Below are 17,131 nucleotides of genomic sequence, written 5' to 3' on the forward strand. Positions count from 1 at the left end.
GCAATACATTGGACCTGTCCTGTTTGTGTGCATCATGTGTCTGCAGGTGCTGTAAAGTACCCCTGTCTAACCCATGTGTTGCTACTGTACCTGTCCTCCCCTCCAGACTCCCCAGGTGTGCCCCCCAGCGCCGGAGCCCACGGTCTGTTCAGAGGCTTCAGCTTCGTGGCCTCCACCATGCTGGAGGAGGAGGGCTTAGACGAGACGGCCAAGCCCGCTCCACACCCAGTGGTCCAGGTCAGCTGTCACTCACTCATGGGACACGCCCACCACTGCTCGTATCCCAGTGGTTCTCAAAAGTGAGGTCCAGGGACCCTCAGGGTTCCTTGAGGGGGTACCAAATGGACCCTTACAAGGAGAGTGTACAAATGTAACCAAACCTGTGGTCCATTTGGTTCCATTTGTGCGCTCTCAGAGTTATGGGGGTCCTTGAAATTAAGAAGTTTGAGAACCACTGGCGAGATCATGGATTTGACCAATGAAAGGCTTTCTAATCAAGTTTTCCTCCCATTCTCACAATATGTGTACTGTATATATTCCAATTACCATCTCCGATTCTGTGAGTGAACAGTGCATGAATCCAGTAATTCAAGATTAGTTGGGTTTAAGCTCAAGCACAGTGTTGTGCAGTTCTGTTTATTCAGTGATCGTAACCTACACATACTCCTACTGGTGCTCCACTAGGTGGTGTTTAATTAAAGCCCTGTTATGCAACTTCAACTTTATTTGTCGCATCACAATATTACAGGTGTAAAATAATGGGTGAAATACGTTTTTTTTTGTGTCCAAGCTTCCTATGAATTGCAGTTGCTGCATAATAAGAATAATCTCAAACTTTTAACGGTAAACGATGTCAAGTTAAGTAAGTACTGAAATCATAATAAGTGAATCAAGAATCAGGGGGGGTATATTTGTCAATCACTCATACAGGTACAAGCAGCGAAATAAAGGCAGAGTGAGTACCCCAGACTGGAATGGCTGCAATGACTCATTGAACGATTTCAAACAGGATGAGCCAGACTGGGGGATGAGGCAAATTCAATAATTCAGTAGTATTATGTGAATAAGCTGCAGTAAACATCCTTAGATCCTGTTCCATGCTTGGCTAGAAGAGTATTTGTGGGAGCGAGGCAACGCTACTATGCTTAAATCCATGACTCTTGGTGTCTGTCTCTTTCTCTCTCCTCCCTCTGTAGCAGTTACATGGGAAGAACCTGTGCTTCAGTGATGGCTATGTGTTGAAGGAAGACATCGGAATGGGTTCTTTCTCTGTCTGCAAACGCTGTGTTCACAAAGCCACCAACACGGAATACGCTGTGAAGGTCAGAAGACACACACATACACTGAAAACATTGTCCGATACACCCCTTATCAGACAACGTCACACAGGTTTGGGTATCTGTTGGGAATTGATTACATCAGGGGTTCTCAAACTTTTTTATACCACGACCCCATATTATGAGGGATTCTTTTTTGGCGTATGTACTTTCACCATCTTTTTCTTTACACAAATTATGTTTTTTTTATCTATAATATAAGACAAGCACAGCAAGGAAAGACATTTTATTTTCAGGGGAAAGTAAACAAATATTTTGCTAGAGGTGGCAGAGCAGCTAACAAATCCGCCCAATGATTTTATTGCTACAGCAGACAACATTTTTAAGGCTACAACCTGCTGCAAAACCATTAACAAGATCAAACATAATCGGGGAGCGGTGCCCTCAATTAAAGCAAAGAGGACATTTTCTTCTTCTTTCTTCCACTTAAGCCCTACAGTACAGTATATCTTCTTCGCACAGCAAATAGCGAAAATAGCTGATTTATAAGCATACTAGTGTGTGTGTGTGTGTGTGTGTGTGTGTGTGTGTGTGTGTGTGTGTGTGTGTGTGTGTGTGTGAGAGAGTGAGAGAGAGAGAGAGAGAGAGCGAGTGAACAAGAGAAAGGGGGAGACACTGAGTTTTGTAAGTTTGAGTGGGTTATACAGCTTTAGCAAGCTAGTCTTGTTTGGAAAAACAGCTATTTTGTTGTGCGGTGAAGGAAAATGATTCATTGCCATTATATTTTGTGAAATAAATGTGTAGGCTAGAATCTACTTAACAATTGCTGTCAAAAACTACCGCTGTTGTGTAACACGTCACACCTCTTATTCCGCAACTCTGGAAGGCACACGGAGGCGGATTTGTTTGTTTTGTTGTTTGTTTTGTTCACCCCAAAAAAAATCTGTTTTTCTATTGATTAGTCACGCCATGGAGACTTGAATTCATTCCTAAGCCAATAATTTGACCAGCGGACCGGCACGCAGCGGTTCCGGTAGGATACACAAAGGAGACTCTTAGTGTCTCCTACCGGAACCGCTGCCGGTCATCAAATTATTGGCTTAGAAATGCAAAGAAAACAAAAAAATATCCATGAATTGAAGTATCCATGGGGTGACTAATCGATTGGAAAAAAGTCATTTTGGGGGTGAACTATCCCTTTAAGCCAATAATGCATGATCTCTGTGTAAAAGTGACTTATGCTTAGCCAAGGGCATCTGACCTAAAGTACATCTTTTATGCCCCAACCTTCTTACACAACATAATCTCAAAGCCCCCAATTTTCTAAAGAAAATTGCTGATTTTAAGGCTCAATCCTGGCATGCACCTGTATTGATACAGCTGACACGTTTCTATGAAAGCCTCAAACCTGGGTCCCAGTGGGTTATGTTATGGGTGCTTTTGTGTGTCGAACAGATGATTGACAAGACGAGTGCAGATCCCTCTGAGGAGATAGAGATTCTCCTGAGATATGGACAGCACCCCAACATCATCACACTGAAGGATGTGAGTACACACACACACACACACACACACACACACACACACACACACACACACACACACACACACACACACACCTAAGGCCTGTGATATTAACCCATTTAGACCTGGAACACCTATTCGTTGTTATACCTTTCAATCCGGGAACCCCCTTTTGTAACATTAGCTGCTGCTATATATATATAGCAGCAACATATTTAAGTTTTTTTTTAGGGTTACATACGTTTTTCAGGTTTAGAAGGCGTTTTTAGAATGGGCCTCAGGTCTAAATGGGTTATGGAAGCATGTTTAGGAAGTGACCGCATTAGTTTATGACAATAATATACACTTTTGTTCTTGCATTTGCGCACACTTGTGTGTGTCTCAGGTGTACGACACTGGCAAGCAAGTTTACATGGTGACAGAGCTGATGCGAGGAGGAGAGCTGCTGGATCGAATCCTCAAACAGAAGTTCTTCTCTGAGAGGGAGGCCAGCGCTGTGCTTCACACCATCACCAAAACTGCAGAGTACCTTCACTCACAAGGGGTGAGAAACTGATCCACTATCCAGTAGATGTCCAAAGTCATACATTACAAACTCCATTGAGTTTGGAATGTCATACCTTGCAAAGCATGTAACCTGGGAAGCTTCATACAATAATATATGGTACAATCAAGCTAAATTATGGCTCATTTTTATTTAAATAAACTAGAAGGAAATAGGATGTATATATGTTGTTCTGTGAGATAAAACGTCTCAGGTAAAAAAAAAAAAAGTCCATTGTAGGTCTGTTTTTTACGGTGTGGATGTAGGGCAAGCCTTCTAGAACAAGGTCTTTATGTGTGTATATCTATCAGACTCAATATATAGACCAAACACAGCTGCTGTGTTTGGTCATGATGTCATGAAACATAACTTTATGCCATGAAAGCCTGAAGTTCCTGGTGAAAGTGAAGCTCCTGAAGAAAGTTGATTGTAGTAAAATAAATTAAAGTTGATGTGGCTTCATTCATCAAACTGCACACATGCAGCAGTAACTTATTATTAATAGCCAATGATTGGACACAGTGTCATGGTTTGGGGACTTCAAGTCATTATTTTGGGACTTCTGTTGCCCTCTGTTGGCCATTTCTGATTACTTGTATCAGTGTTCGATTCCCAACCCTGACACGGATTGCCATGGCGTTGTTAGACTGGTCTTGTTTTCTTTTACATCAGCCTTTCTCAAACTCTTCTGTTTTCTCTACATATATATTTTCCTTCCCCTTCTTCCACTCCTCATTCCTTATTCTCTCCATCCTTTCTCTTCTACCTCCAGGTGGTGCACAGAGACCTGAAACCCAGTAACATTCTGTACGTAGATGAGTCGGGGAACCCCGAGTCCATCAGGATCTGTGACTTTGGCTTTGCCAAGCAGCTGCGTGCCAACAATGGTCTGCTGATGACCCCATGCTACACCGCTAACTTTGTAGCTCCTGAGGTAAGCTGAATGTCCAACCTAAAGGAGGTTGCGAGTGGGTTAATCTGTCCGTCAATGGGTGTCACAGCCACAAGTGGTGAAACATTGGAAGTGTGCCCTCGGTCTCTCAGAGACGCCAACCTCGACTACAACTAATTATGATCTTGAATGGAAGTATACTGTAAGTCTTAGTGAGTGTCTGATGCAGAGCCGGTAGGCTCGAAACATCACGTCCAATGGTGTAAAAAGGAACCAAAATAAATGTTTAAGCTTTGGAGCATGACCCAGTGGGCAGACTTTATTCTTTTTGTATTCTGACCTCAGCCCAGCACATGGTTTTAAGTGAGTGGATGTGCTTTGTTGTTTGTTACTGCTAGTCTTAGACATTGAAGTGCGACATGTGTGTGATACTACTCTCGCCTATTTCTCTGTGTTGGCAGGTGTTGAAGCGCCAGGGTTACGATGAAGGCTGTGACATCTGGAGTTTAGGAGTATTACTTTACACAATGCTTGCTGGGTATATATGATCACACACTCACACATAGTCACTCATTTTAAACACATTACCTTCACCTCTCTGTCGGACTCGCTAAATGCTCCGTCTCGTCCTCCATTCACCAGCTTCACTCCATTTGCCAACGGACCTGAGGACACTCCAAATGAGATCCTGAGCCGAATAGGCAGTGGCCACTTCAGGCTGACTGGAGGCAACTGGGACGCTGTGTCTGACACTGCCAAGGTACTTCAAGTCAAGCCAACTGTCCTGACATTAAACATTTAACCATATGAACCCTAGCTTTCCTATTCCGGGGGGGCGTAGATCCGGCAGAAATAGCCGATCCACAAGTTCCATGTGTCACATTGCGGCACACTGAAGATATTTGGTATATACCCCTGGTGGACTAAATTCAACAAAGTATATAAGGTTTAAGAGGTTAAACAACACATTCATATACCCCCGGTCAATTGACTGGTTCATTGATTGATTGACTTTATTATTATTATTTTAAGGGTTACACATAAATGTACAACCCTAACCCTATATGGTGAAACCTATCTATACTATTTCTCAATATAATTAACCAATTAAAACCGGGAAAGCATCTGTGTCATTTTAGACTTTAGCTATATAGCAACATACGTTTTTCAGAAAACTCTTAGGATTTGAGCTGTGGTTTAGAACAGCGGTTCTCAAAAATAGCAGATATACAAGCTCACAGCTTGTACATCTGCTATTTTTGAACATTTTTGAAAAGTCTTGAGTCATTTTCAGGTGGGGGTCCGTGGCCAAATACATATCATTTTGGGGGTCCTTGGCATGAAAACGTTTGAGAACTACTGATTTAGGAGGCATTTGTAGAATTGGCCTCTGGTCTTAATGGGTTAAACTCGGACTCCTGGTCCTCTCCCTTTGTCAGTTTTAGATGCATAATGTGCTGTACTGCATATATGTGTGTGTTTCCAGGACCTGGTATCCAAGATGCTCCATGTGGACCCCCATCAGAGACTGACAGCTAAGCAGGTCCTCAAACACCCCTGGATGGTCCGGAGAGACCAACTGCCCAACAGCCAGCTACCTCACCAGGACCCCAAACTGGTCAAGGTAATGAATGGGGTTCTCAAAGTTTGTTTCTCAGATGATCCATAAAGTGCTTGAAGTAACTCAAGAACTTATGTCTGTGTCAAGTCTTTGTTTATGGTATAACAGAAAATTATATTAAAGCGATGTAGAACTTGTCGATCGCTTATGTTGTGTATTTTCTCTGTGCGCGATGAAGATTGTATAAAATCTTATTATACAATCTTAAAATCGTATGGCAAAACAGTTCTCAAAATCACACTTTAAACATTTGATCAAAGCATATTCTGCCGAAATGTAACAAGATAATAATGGAGTGGTCTCCCTGTCCAATATTTAGTAGTATAGGGATAGATACAGTAGGCTAACTGTGGTCTGGTTTGTGAGTGAAGCTGCACTATTCAGGTTGTCTGCTTATGGGCACGTCGCCTAGAATTTTGATCTCTTTCGGTTGGGCTATTTTCTGCAAATTTTGCTGAATGTTTGGCTATTATGACATGCCCAGAATAGGGACTCTATGGTTCAAGTGCCTAACATTACTGTACTGGTGTTAACACACAGGGTGCGATGGCAGCCACCTACTTGGCTCTGAAGAACTCCCAGCCCACTCCAGAGCTCAAGCCCATCGAGAGCTCCTTCCTGGCCCAGAGACGCGTCAAGAAGCTTCCATCCACCTCACTGTAGAGATTCCAGACAGCCAATCAGCTCACTGGAGACTGACCAAAACCACACACCCCTGGCTTAAACCACTCAATCAGCTTTGCTCTGGGGGTAATAAGGACCACCCCCTCCTACCAGCCAAGGAACCATGACTATGGTCCTGTTCCCACCTTGTGACATCAGTAGTGCCGCTCTCTCGCTATCGTTCCTCATATATGGGCATGTCACCTACTGTTGGTCAATCTCACTAGACTAGCAAAACGACATGAAGGTGGATGGGGGCACTGAGACCTGAATGGTTGCAGGTTCTTGGCAGATGTGTTAGCGCTGTGTGTGCGTGTGCGTGTGTGTAAATGAGTGAGTGTGTGCATGTGTGATCTGCCACACAGTTTAATGCAGCCATGTTTTTGCTGGTGATCCTCAAACTGTTTTCTCATCATTGCTGTGATTGGTTGTCATTCAGCTTGCTGCACGCCTCGTCTGCCTGTCTTGTCATCTGTCCTTTTGTAGTTTTGTTTTCTCCAGTTGATGAGATTTATGTATCAGTAGTGCTGCCAATTCAACTCGGTAAGGTCCAACTGCTGTTTAAATATGTTTTCAAAAGAACATTACAAAACGTGAATTTTGAGGGGGGGGGGAAATAAAGGGTAATGAACCATTTCTGCCATAAATGCCTCTTTGGTTTTGGTACAACCAGAATTCCGGGAAACGTCAAATGCTAATGTTTTTCGGTTGATGTCGATCGATGCTTTGTATTTTGTTTGATGGAGAGTCTGTGTGTGTATGTGTTAGTTGCATGACGTACCGTGTGCCTGTACACACGTGGGTGTGTGCGTGTGTGTCTTGTCTTGCAGGATCAAACATGTATGCATGGTCTAGTGCCGTGATGATGTCATGTGGCTTCCTCCTCTCCTGTCCCTCCTCTTCACACTGCTTCGTCGATCCGCTGGCAACTGGTTTGAGAAATGTCTTTTATTTCAAGACTCAAGAAGGGTTTATTTATCACATACTCATATTTTTTACTACTTATTAAACAAAAAGAGAAAAAAAGAATAGGTGGCTTTCTGTGAAAGAAACTTGCCCCAGGAACAATGTGGCATGTTGAATTCTCTTATATCTTTTCTTTGTTGTGTTTAGTTTTTTCTGGTCACTGTGTTTCTTGGACAATGTGCATATTGAATGCAGTTTCCTGTGTTGGCTGCTTTTGTTGTTGATTGTTTTTGTTTTATTGTTTGGGTTCTTTTCGGTCCAAAAATTTAAGTGGTGATTTTGATATTCGTGAGATGACAGGATATCAGTCTGTGGAGTTAGATGCCATACATGTTCTCTTCTTCTGCTGTTTTAGGGGGAGGCGGGGCCAGCACTTAAATGTACTCTCTCTCCCATGAACTCTTGTCTAGTCACTGGTTATCTATATTCAGACGAGCACTTGCTGGGTAACCTTGAATTATTCTTATACACTGTACAATCCTGAGTGTTTAACTCTGAGAGTATACAAATGTAACCAAATTGACCCGTAAGGGTCCACTCTGAGTTACAAAGGGATGAATTAACCCTGAGGATTTTACTGTGCACTCTAACTTACGTCAATTCCCCTATCTCGCGCCCTCTCGGTCTGGGTACTTGATTCTGTCGAACCAGCGGACTGGGCTTTACCTTGTCTTGACAATGACAATAAATGATCTGCGACAAAATGTGCACCATTTACTTGGTGATATGTTCCATTTTAGTTCTACAAAAGTGCAAAAGACTCGCACATCCTAGACCTACTAGGTAGGGTACTGGATCAAAAAAGTTCACCATGTAGAAAAGAAAAGATCTTCACACCAGATAGCTCTCATTTTGCAAAGATTTCTTTTCATAGAGGCATTTCAGAGCACAAAGGCTTGAGAAGTCTGAGGAAGTGCTTTAGTGCTTTAAATGTTACTACGAAAATTTGTCTTTGCAAATGGGAGCTACCTGGTGTCCATTTTAATACTAGTACGAGATCGGTGTTCGATTGTAAGTAGCTTCGTGGTGTAGGTCATGCTTTAAGCTTGTTTCCGAGGCCTACAGGCGAGGCTGAATGTCTTACTGTATGTGGAATACACATTGTTCCTAAGCAGCTACTTCATACTGTACACCTATACAAGGGAAGTGCCGAGTAGCTCCATGAACTAACTGTATTGACTCACTAGGGATCAGAGTTACCGAATTCTTGTAAACGCCTCCCTCCGTTGACTACAGGAAATGCATTCAAATGGCAAGATGTTATTGTACCATAAAGATGATAAGATGAAGATTTTTATATCTTACAAATATTGAATTAAAAATCCAATTGCTATGAGAAGAGAAAATGTCTCGATTTCTGCTTTGAGTTTGGCTCAGTTTTTCCCTTAACCCCTTGCTAAATTAACGCACATTTTTATTTCCCATAACATACATTTTTTGTAGAGTTAAATTGACCATCAAGATATGTACTTGATTTTCCTCTGTTTCAATTTGATAAAGGCTATAAAACACAGACTGCAAGCAGGCAAGTGTTGTGTTTTTAGTAAAGTCTGACAGTTCAATTTTACCACGTTGTCTTAACCATGTCATGCAATATTACCCTTGACCACTGGAGGGGGATAGAGTCCAACTAGCTTTTAAACGGGTGCAACACTACATTGAAACCAATATTTTTTTTTATTTAATAAAATAAATAAATGAAATGAGTAACTGAAAAGACACACCTCCCTCAATGCATAATATCAGTCACCAGAACAAGGGATGTGTGCTCAATTAATATAACATGGTTAAAAGGAGATGTGTCTGATAAAACGAATATCAAATATCTAAATATTGAATCAAGCTACTTAAAAACTGTCTGGGAAGCACACAAAAACCTACTAGACATTAAAATGCCACCACAATCTTACTTTCTTTACTTACTTAATGTATTTATTTATTTTTCATTTGGAAGAAAGTGTATTTAAAAAATGGGGGGAAAAGTAATTGACAAGGACAATATCAGTCACCAGAACATAAATTAGTCTAACATGGTTAAAATGGAGTTTGAAGTTACAATGGGTTTATATAGGAAGGGGGCGTGTCTGATAAAAATGAATATAATCTATAACTTAAAAACTGTCTGGGGTGCACACACAAGCCAGTGTTAAATAAATGTTAATTTAAATTTAGCAATTGTGTGTATAATGGTATCAAATTGTTGTTTTATCATATGCATAAACAACATGATATCAGCATCCTATATTAAAATTGCCTAGTGAGTGGGTGGACGTCACAAACGTAACTCCAGTTCCCAGCATGCTAAACGCCCCCAAACTTGGTAGGTGCCTGAAAATCTAGTTATAGTATACTGCATATGCCGAGGTGCTATCGGCATTGGAAAAACCCTAATTGGTTCACCACTAATCCAAACCCATGTCTTACTATATATATAGCCTTGGATCAAATATCATAGATGTATTTTATCGAGTCTGACTTTTACTTTCGTATATGCAAATGTCAAAATCGATAAAATACATAGATGATAGTCTTGATTCAAGACTAGTCTTTCTAAGTGGACAGATGGGTGGGCTGCGAACGCTTTCGAGATTTTCAAGTTGGTCCTGAACCAGAAAAGGTTTGCAACCACTGCATTAGACTGATGCAGATGAGATGACTGACATAATATCTCTTGATCTTCTCCTACCTGCTGACAATTCAGTAATTTTCTCTCATGCCTCCTCCCCCTGCTATTCCCCTTCACCAAAGGCTCAGAACAGGTAGACTCTTACTTCCCCCGCACGCGCGCACACACACACACACACACACACACACACACACACACACACACACACACACACACACACACACACACACACACACACACACACACACACACACACACACACACACACACACAGCTGCACTGCTTACATAAGCCATCTGGTGAAACATTCTGCACTTCTGACTCACAACCCACCTCCTTAGCTGCATTCAGGTGAAATAAGGTCTAATCTAATTTATCTATACACACTGCAACATATTCCCACGCGGAACCTATAGTTCTCTCTGTATTTTGACGTCATCATGCTGGTAATTCACACTGCTGCGAATGACCTCTTGCCCTTCAAACACCCACACACACACACACACATGCAGAGACACATACTGACTCAGCTAGCAGCAACAGCGCATGACTGCTGATATTGATTACAGCGCAGTGGCTCTGTACAGTACCTGCCTCATCACCATCATCTGTCCCCTGTCTGTCGGAAATGAAAGAGGAGAGCATTTTATTCATCCGGAGATCCCGTTTCCCTCAGTTTACCCTCCGGTCGCAAATGAAACTGCTCTGCTGGGAGGCTGGGGTTTCTTTGCCCGTGCTGGGGGAGGTGTGTGTGTCTCAAAACCTCTCAACTCTAGCTTATTATACTATGCTTGATGAGGCATATCACATAATTTGGGCTAGCGGTTTAACACAGGTTATGGGATACTGACTTTTTATGTAGCCATGGACAAACAAGAGTAACAACACTTTTAAACAAACTGTGTGCCTACATGATCAACACTGGTCAACCTACTGTAGCAAGATCAGCAAAGGTCAACATACTATAGGTCTATACGATTAGCAGTGGTCAACGTGCTGTAGGCCTACACAGTCAACACTGGTCAACATACTGAAGGTTAATCTAATAATATAATACTCTTTCAACTTGACTAGGGCCTGTTTCATTGTCATCAGAAATTGCCTAGCATATTGCAGAATATTGGGCCATGAAGACATTTCTTTAGCCATGGGAATGTAAAAATTCAATTAGCAACAACAAAAGTGCTGTGGATTTTGACTGAAACAGCTATGAGTTGACAACTGCTTAGAACATATAGGCTGGGTAGAATTGAAGTGTATTTACATTGTTTGCATTGGAAAAATGCTGTGATATGTTTTTCCTTTGTTCTTTGGCTTAATATTGTCGGTTGTGTCGCAAAGGTAACCAAGGGTATTTTTGTTTGGGATTACATTTGTGGCGTGTGTGTGTGTTTTGTTTGTTTCCACATCTGTCTGTGGCTAATCTCGAATGTTTTTCACATTTTGTGAATTCATAATCTCAGATCCACTATCCAGCCGTCCCTACATATTTGAGCAACAGTGACGTCATCAGTATGACATCATTAATATGACATCATCAATATGATACCAGATATTCACAGGGAAGCCATGCCATTAGTTGTTTCATAAAAGTGTGGAGGGACAGACCATGATCCCCCACCATCAGCACCCCTGTGTATGTGGTGATGGATCGATGTGTGTATTTGGTTCTGTGTCTGTTTGTTAATGGTGGGTGTGGCTGAGCCGATTGCACAAGGATACATATTCTCATTTGGCCTGTGTATTAGTAACCACATTAGAGAGACATTACAGTCTCTCTCTCTCTCTCACACACACACACACACACACACACACACACACACACACACACACACACACACACACGTACACACACGTACACACACACACACACACACACACACACACACACACACACACACACACACATGTTTCTGGAGGACAGACAGACCTTGCAGACTCAAATGGATGGTTTGACATTCTGCATCTCAAATTGCAGCTTTCATGTGAAAAAAGGAAACCAGTGATGAGACCAACCTTTCTGCATTTAAGACTCACCAGCAGAATGGAATTTGAGATTTCTCCAGTAAAGGCATTGTGCCATCACTGAATTAGCTGTTTTTGCCCTCATTGTGGCTGATGCGAGCTCAATTTTGATTTGGTCTCTAAATCCTGGTGCTGCTGTAGTGCAAATGCCTGCACAAAAACATCTCTCTCTCTCTCTCTCGCTCTCTCGCTCTCTCGCTCTCTCTCTCTCTCTCTCAGAGCAGGTGATGCCTCCCTCAGTGGTATATTGGCATACATCCTCTTCGTGCTTGCAAAACGGTGACCCATAACTCATTTCAATCTGCAGAGGCACACAATTTTGCATACACATGCACAGTATGATGCATACATATTCTGTACATACTATAGGGGTAATGATGCAGCCAGGCCTGTCATCTGGTGGTGTGATCAGAATGATTTATTGTGTGCTACAGGGAACATACAACAGTATATGATAATGAACGCAGCTGCAGTACCACTCTATTAACCTAGCAGTACAGCAGCTCAAGCTTGATTTAGGTCCATAACTGACAAGGAACTGCATCTGTACTCGACAGTGTTTTTAATTTAAAAATGTGTGTCCATTCTGTTCCATTTATATATTCTGAGTACTAGAGGAACTTATCAATGGTTATGGAGTCACCATAAACTGTAGGGTTCATTGTCTGGAGAGCATGAATGCACACAGCAATTTCCGTGGCAATCCATTGGACCTTTAGGAATTGCCACATTCTTTGAGTCTGTGTTCATATATGGGAGTTGCTTTGATTGGTTTCAGAGAATGGGTTGTGTTTGGGAGTGTTTTGTGCTCTGTTACCCGCTGTGCCCTTATACCCCTCCTCCAGTCTGCCTACCTGTGCCTACTCACCTGTCCTGCCACGCCCCCTAGTCAATCCTTGTTAGCCAATCCTCACGTTTCCTTTTTGTGACAATTATTATGAGAATCCTGTGTTTGGGTCCATCTTCTGAAATCTGACATGTTAGGTTAACCTGCTAACCCGCTGCTGGTATACTAGGACATGGGCCTGTTCATTTCACCTTATTTCCACCACAGAAAGATTGATATCATCCTATGAGACCATTTAGCTGTGCCCTTGCCTCTTCAGGTCAAAACATAAACTATAACACAAACCTGTTGATGTAATAATACCTTTTATCCACAGCCAGGTCACTAAGCCCTCACTCACTCACAACACACACACTCTGACATACTGCTCTACCCAAATGCCAAAGATGAACAATAGAAACATGCATACTCCCACACACACACACACACACACACACACACACACACACACACACACACACACACACACACACACACACACATAGTCACAGAGATCTTGCGCCCATTCACCCAGATTAAAGTAATCTGGAACCGAGGGTGCTGTATGGGAGCTTGAGAGCAGACAACTAGAATTGGTGGATGGGGTGGGGGCGGGGGCTGGAGGGCAGGGATGATGAGCTGAGGTGGGGAAAAGCACTTTAATGCGCATTAATGCATCTTTTAGATCCTGCAGGGGGGAAAGTGTCTAGTGTGTGTACACTACACAGCACTGTTTCCCAAAACAGTGGGTCGGGACCCAAGGTTGGGTCGCGGACCTATTTTTATGGGTTGCAAGGAAAAATCTCCATAAATTACTTTTAACCCATTTTGGGCGGGAACCCCTATTTGTAACTACAGTATACCTTTCAGGACAGGAACCCCTTTTGGGGTTCTTGTTGCTATGTACAGTATATAGCAACATACATTTGTTGCAATTTTTGAATAAATATTTGAAGTTTTTCAGAAAACGTAGGTCAGGATTTAGAAGGCGTTTTTAGAATCGGCCTCAGGTCTAAATAGTGAAAATAGCAGCTTATAGATCGGCTATTTTCACTACTTTTGGGTCAGGGGGAGACATCAAATTTCTCTGTTGGGTCACGAGCTAAAAGGTTTGGGAACCACTGCACTACAGTAGGCTATGTGAATACTTGTGAGTGTGTTTTGCACATCGTCACTGTTACTTTTCAGGAAATGAGGAAAAAGAACACGTGCTCCAATGGATCCAATGTAGTTATTATTTAGCCACAAGCTCTTGTTAACTTTCATTGGTTAAATATTTATAATAACCCACAGACACACTTAACCAGTCTAACTTTCTAACTGTAGTCAGTGGGACTGGGAACCGGTGCGTTTAGTGGCACCGCCCCTTTAAGAGCAGTATGAGTCATCTGGCCAGGCAGTGCGTCAGACTGAGTTTGTCCAGGTTCCCCGCCCACTTCCTTGTTCACGGTGGGTCGTTTGTATGTGTGCTCATAGCGTCGAGGTAAGCCTTGTTTTAATGACCTAGCGTTACCTGTTTTTAGTTTTAAGTCAACACTCTACAGGTTATTTATATACATGTTTATCTTTTCTTTGTTAGATAACGTGCGTCAAAGCGCCGAACTAGAGCCCTGCTAGTGTGTGCGTGTTTACACACGGGTCTAGAGGTAGGCTGGCTTTTTTGTCGCAACAGCACAACTCTTTTTATGAATAAAATGAATGAGTTCTCACGCTGGTGTATTTTGTCATGCAGGAGGTGCTAGGACCAAGCCGACTGTTTGTACCGTTTTGCACCGACAACCTGGGCATTCCCTCACATGTTAACAGGGTATGTGTTGCTTTTATAAACCCTGTTAAGTACATTGAATGCATTTTACTGGTACTTGTGTACTGGGTGGATTATTGTAGATGTTTGGTTGACGCCAAAGTAGTAGTCCGAATGTGATTCTGATTGCAACCAGGCATCAGCAGAACATCTATAGCACCAGAGTAGAGCGTGAGACTAATTCAATGTTTTGTTTTTATTACAGATTGTGCCTGTGTACTGTTGACCGCTGTTCTTTTAACCTTTTTGTTTTTATGCTTTATGTTGCTACCTTTTTTATTATTTTGAGCACTGTTAGTGAGATCCAGTGCTACAGCCCCTGCGGCTTTAAAGTATAAACAAACTGTCCAACCAACCACAGGTTTAATTTAATAAGGCCTGAGACAGATACTTGGCTAATAGTTATTCTGCAGATTGGCACTTAATTGATTGCTGTCTCTTTTGTGGTGTTCATGGCTTTTGGCCTTTTTGAGTGTACATTTGCAGTGATCTTTAATGCCAAATTACACATGGCTTTTAGTGTTTATATCTTGCTGATTTGCAGTGTTTAACTTGTGTGTGCAGACTTCAATAAGTAGGCCTACATCTCAGTGCAGCTATTTGGCCAAGCTTGTCTCTTTAGTAGCCCTATGCACTTTACTGGTGGACATGTGGAACTAGTTTTTAATCATTAAATATATGACCAATACATTGTACATCCTTTATGTGAATAAATATATTTTTGCATTCCAAACCGACCATTATTTGTTCACTCAAACTCGGGTCTCCCACCCTGTAATTGGGAGTGGCGTAGTCACACTGTGTATAAAGGAGTACTTGGTGACTCCATCTGGTTACAATTGGCGTAGCCGGCAGGACTTTTTGTGCTTGGTCGGTTTGAGAATTGTACAGTGTATTGTGTTGGTAGCAAGTAGCAACATAGTTTTATTGTTTATTTTTGTTTTAAAGAACAGCGGTTGGCAGTGGAGACAGCTCCCTCAGTGGACCATTGCATCTGGTGGTTTCCCCTTGAACGACGGTCACTATGGAGGAAGAGCTCAAGAGACTACGGGAGCAGATGGCACAGCTTCAAACTGAAAATCAAAGACTGTCGGGTCAAATCGAAACTGAGAGACTGTCAGATCGAACATCCCCTAATAGTGATGTGCTTGCATCCCCACACCCACCGAGAAGAGAACAGACTGTCTACCTCCCTAGAGATAGGAAATGCCCCAAGTTTTCTGGGCCTGGGGCGTTAACTGTGGATGAGTGGGTGGAAGAGGTGGAGGGTTGTTTAAGGGCAAGACACATGTCCATCATCGACAAAGCATTGTTTGTGTACGATCATTTGGAGGGTGCTGCTCGCACTGAAATTAAATGTAGAGATCAAAGAGTAAAAGAGGATTCCCAGCAGATCATTGCAATATTACAGGAGGTCTATGGGTGTTAAAAATCCTATGTTTCTTTACAACAGAAAGGAGAATCACTGCAGGATTTCTCTCATGCTCTTATGATGATAATGGAACGAATTACATTGTGTGACACTCAAGCTATGTCCAATTCCCAGATTTTGCTGCATCGTCAGCTCGATCCCGAGATCCAACTAGGAGCTTTTTAACTGCAGCAACTTTAAGATACGCTATTGGAGCTGGAATTACCGCGGCTGCTGGCACCAGACTTGCCCTCCAAAGGATTTAAAGTCCACTCATTCCAATTACAGGGCCTCCAAAGTGTCCTGGATTGCTATTTTTCGTCACTACCTCACCGTGCCGGGAGTGGGTAATTTGCGCGCCTGCTGCCTTCCTTGGATGTGGTAGCCGTTTCTCAGGCTCCCTCTCCGGAATCGAACCCTGATTCCCCGTTACCCGTGGTCACCATGGTAAGCACGTAGCGTACCATCGAAAGTTGATAGGGCAGACACTCGAATGACACGTCGCCGCCGCGGAGGGCGGGCGATCTGCCCGAGTTTATCCAGAGTCACCAAAGCGGACGGCGCGGCGCCCGAGAGCGCCGCGAGGGTTTTGGATCTGATAAATGCACGCATCCCCGAAGGTCAGCGCCCGTTTGCATGTATTAGCTCTAGAATTACCACAGTTATCCAAGTAACTGAGGAGCGATCAAAGGAACCATAACTGATTTGGCTGGAGAGCAGCATCTCTGTGTCAGAGTAGTCGTGCAGAATGACTCCTTTCTCCAGCAGGCTCTGCTTTTTGGCCGTCATCACAAAGTAGTGCGTGTTGTCCTTGTAGTAGACAATGTTCTCCAGGTCGATTCCTGTTGCTTCTCGCAGGTCCTGGAAGAACTTTTGGTTGAAGATGAAGGCCACGCCGCTGATCTCCTCCACTTTGGCCTCGGCGGAGGTGTGCCGGTTGATGAAGTTGGCC

At 42.7% G+C, this 17,131-nt stretch overlaps 1 protein-coding gene and 1 long non-coding RNA gene across 7 annotated transcripts in view; both read left to right on the forward strand.

Moving 5' to 3' along the window:
- Positions 1-8,646, forward strand: part of rps6ka1 (ribosomal protein S6 kinase a, polypeptide 1) — a gene marked incomplete at its 5' end in the record, with an annotated part of 88,585 nt that extends 79,939 nt beyond the window's left edge. For all 6 annotated transcript variants that reach the window (XM_080413298.1, XM_080413299.1, XM_080413301.1 and 3 more), the window contains 9 exons: positions 107-237; positions 1,197-1,322; positions 2,733-2,822; positions 3,187-3,345; positions 4,118-4,279; positions 4,699-4,775; positions 4,880-4,997; positions 5,724-5,861; positions 6,399-8,646. In XM_080413298.1, coding sequence (XP_080269424.1) covers positions 107-237; positions 1,197-1,322; positions 2,733-2,822; positions 3,187-3,345; positions 4,118-4,279; positions 4,699-4,775; positions 4,880-4,997; positions 5,724-5,861; positions 6,399-6,521 — 1,124 coding nt within the window. In that variant the 3' untranslated portion in view covers positions 6,522-8,646. The remainder of the gene's footprint in view (positions 1-106; positions 238-1,196; positions 1,323-2,732; positions 2,823-3,186; positions 3,346-4,117; positions 4,280-4,698; positions 4,776-4,879; positions 4,998-5,723; positions 5,862-6,398) is intronic.
- A 5,765-nt stretch (positions 8,647-14,411) lies between these two features.
- Positions 14,412-15,126, forward strand: LOC308074312. The gene is made up of 4 exons (XR_013932087.1): positions 14,412-14,447; positions 14,544-14,610; positions 14,697-14,771; positions 14,974-15,126. It is a non-coding gene; the product is annotated as an uncharacterized lncRNA (long non-coding RNA).
- Positions 15,127-17,131: the final 2,005 nt, after the last annotated feature.

This window comes from Gymnoscopelus braueri (genome assembly GCF_963280865.1).
Source record: "Gymnoscopelus braueri genome assembly, chromosome: 19".
NCBI classification, from domain to species: Eukaryota; Metazoa; Chordata; class Actinopteri; order Myctophiformes; family Myctophidae; genus Gymnoscopelus; species Gymnoscopelus braueri.